This window comes from Egretta garzetta, unplaced genomic scaffold (genome assembly GCF_000687185.1).
Source record: "Egretta garzetta isolate BGI_Z169 unplaced genomic scaffold, ASM68718v1 scaffold67, whole genome shotgun sequence".
Classification (NCBI taxonomy): Eukaryota; Metazoa; Chordata; class Aves; order Pelecaniformes; family Ardeidae; genus Egretta; species Egretta garzetta.
In genome coordinates this window covers 47,468-49,328 of record NW_009260340.1, presented here as the reverse complement: position 1 = coordinate 49,328, position 1,861 = coordinate 47,468, and the positions used below count along the sequence as shown (strand labels likewise).

General features: G+C 65.7%; 1 protein-coding gene across 1 annotated transcript in view; it reads right to left on the bottom strand.

Moving 5' to 3' along the window:
- Positions 1–556: 556 nt before the first annotated feature.
- The window catches only part of UTP4 (UTP4 small subunit processome component), a 4,326-nt gene continuing 3,021 nt past the window's right edge, over positions 557–1,861 (bottom strand). Inside the window, exons 10-14 of the mRNA XM_035898031.1 lie at positions 1,798–1,853; positions 1,509–1,604; positions 1,068–1,253; positions 773–905; positions 557–633 (exon numbers count right to left, since the gene is read on the bottom strand). Coding sequence (XP_035753924.1) covers positions 557–633; positions 773–905; positions 1,068–1,253; positions 1,509–1,604; positions 1,798–1,853 — 548 coding nt within the window. The remainder of the gene's footprint in view (positions 634–772; positions 906–1,067; positions 1,254–1,508; positions 1,605–1,797; positions 1,854–1,861) is intronic.

Below are 1,861 nucleotides of genomic sequence, written 5' to 3'. Positions count from 1 at the left end.
GCTGCGATTGGTCGCGCCGGAGGGAGGGGCGATGAAGCCCCGCCCCGCGCTCTATTTCCCGCCCCGCGCTCTATTTTCCGCCCCGCGCTCCATTTCCCGGGCTCTACCTAAAGCTCCGCCTAGCAAAACTCCGCTCCCCGCTTGCTCGCCTCTTACTTCTAGGAGAGCGCGCCCGCAGCCCTTCCTACAGCCCAGATTTTCCCCTTTCTCCCTCAGAACACCTCCTCGGCGCTGGGGAGATGTCCTTTTGGGGCGCAAGGGGGGGAACAGCGTAAGGAAAGCATGGGGAGCCCCTGGGGGTGCTGCATATGGGTGTTGAGCACCAGCAATCGTCGTCCGTCTGTCTGTCTGTCCAGAGCCTGGCTCGCTAGGGAATGGGAGTCCCCTGCTCCAAGGAGTGCCCCAGCGCTCACCGAGCCCCCGGCTGCTGGCTGGCACGGCGTGGGGGAGAGAAGCCAACGTAGGGGACCCGACGCAGGGATCCAGGGTGCTGCCTCGTCCCCGCAGCCCCGGGAGAAGGCGAGGGAGCCCCGACAAGGCGGCTGCATCCTCGTGCTCAAGCCAGCACCAATCCGACCCGCTGCTCCGACACCAGGGAGCCCCGCAGGGCAAGGATGAGGCCAGAGCCCGCAGCTGTACACAACAGCGGGGTTTATTCCTACAGCACCCTCGGAAAACAACACGCGGAGTTTCTGCGGCCGGAGCGGCTTGTTCTGCTCTCAGGTGCCAGGCGCAGGGCACCCCCCCAGCCCCCCTCCCCGACACAGCGCACACCTGGCAACACCATCACCCACCTGGAACTTCTTGCAGATCTTGAAGGCGTGGAGCTGCCGCTGCCTGGCGGTCTCCGGGAGCTGCTTCAGGGTGCTCTGGTTCATCAGGAGGGCACTGTTGTCTGGCAAGGGCTGCAAGGAGAGCGCACGGCACGCGTCAGCACCATCTGGACCACCGCTGCCACCTCGGTGCCACGCAGTCCTCCCTCTGCTCCCACTGGGGATGGGGACAGCTGGGCAGGGGAGACGCCCTGGGCGCAAACCCAGCCCTCTCGACGGGACACGCGGGCTCACCAGGGACTTGTCGAGGACGCAGAACATGTAGATGTCGTGGAGCAGGATGTGCGAGGGGTTCTTGGGGTTGAAGGCGATGTGGGTGATTGGGGAGTCCCTCTCCAGCCAGACCTTGTGCAGCCCGCAGTTCTGCACCATGCGGCTCCAGGCCGTGTACTGCTTCTCGGGGATGCTGAACTCGAACAGCTTCAGAGGCAGGAGAGGGGAGAGGGGGTGGTTTTGGGAGGTCTGTGCCTCCCCGGCATCGCCCCCGCTCCGGCCAGGCCGTGTGAGGACAGGCTCCTGCCGGGGACGGCAGACAGCAAATGCCAGCAGGTCCCTGTGCCTGCCCGGAGCCAGGGCTCTCCTGTGGAGCAGTGCATCCAGAAAGCCCCAAGGCCAGGGGGAGAGCCACAGGGAAGAGGCTGGGGACACGAGGGCTGTGACCTGGATTGCTCCTACCTGCTGGTCCGAGTAGGCGATAACGAGGTTGTTGGTGACGGGGTGGATGGCGAGGGCCGTCACCGCGCAGCTGTACATGGGCACCATGCAGTGATGCTGGAAGGCAGGAGGACAGCATGCTGACGGGAGCAACCAGGGCCACTCTGACCTGACCCCCGCCTACACCCCCAGCCCCAGCCCTGCTCCGGGGACGCAGCGATCACTTCCAGGGAGGGGTGCCACACGCTGAGCCCACCCTCACCTGGCCCCCCAAGGCAGCAGGGGTCATTCCTGCGGCACCTGCCCCTACCTTAAAGCATTTCAGGTTGTAGGTGTGGATTGCCCAGGTCCCGCCGACTGCGGCCAGACACGGC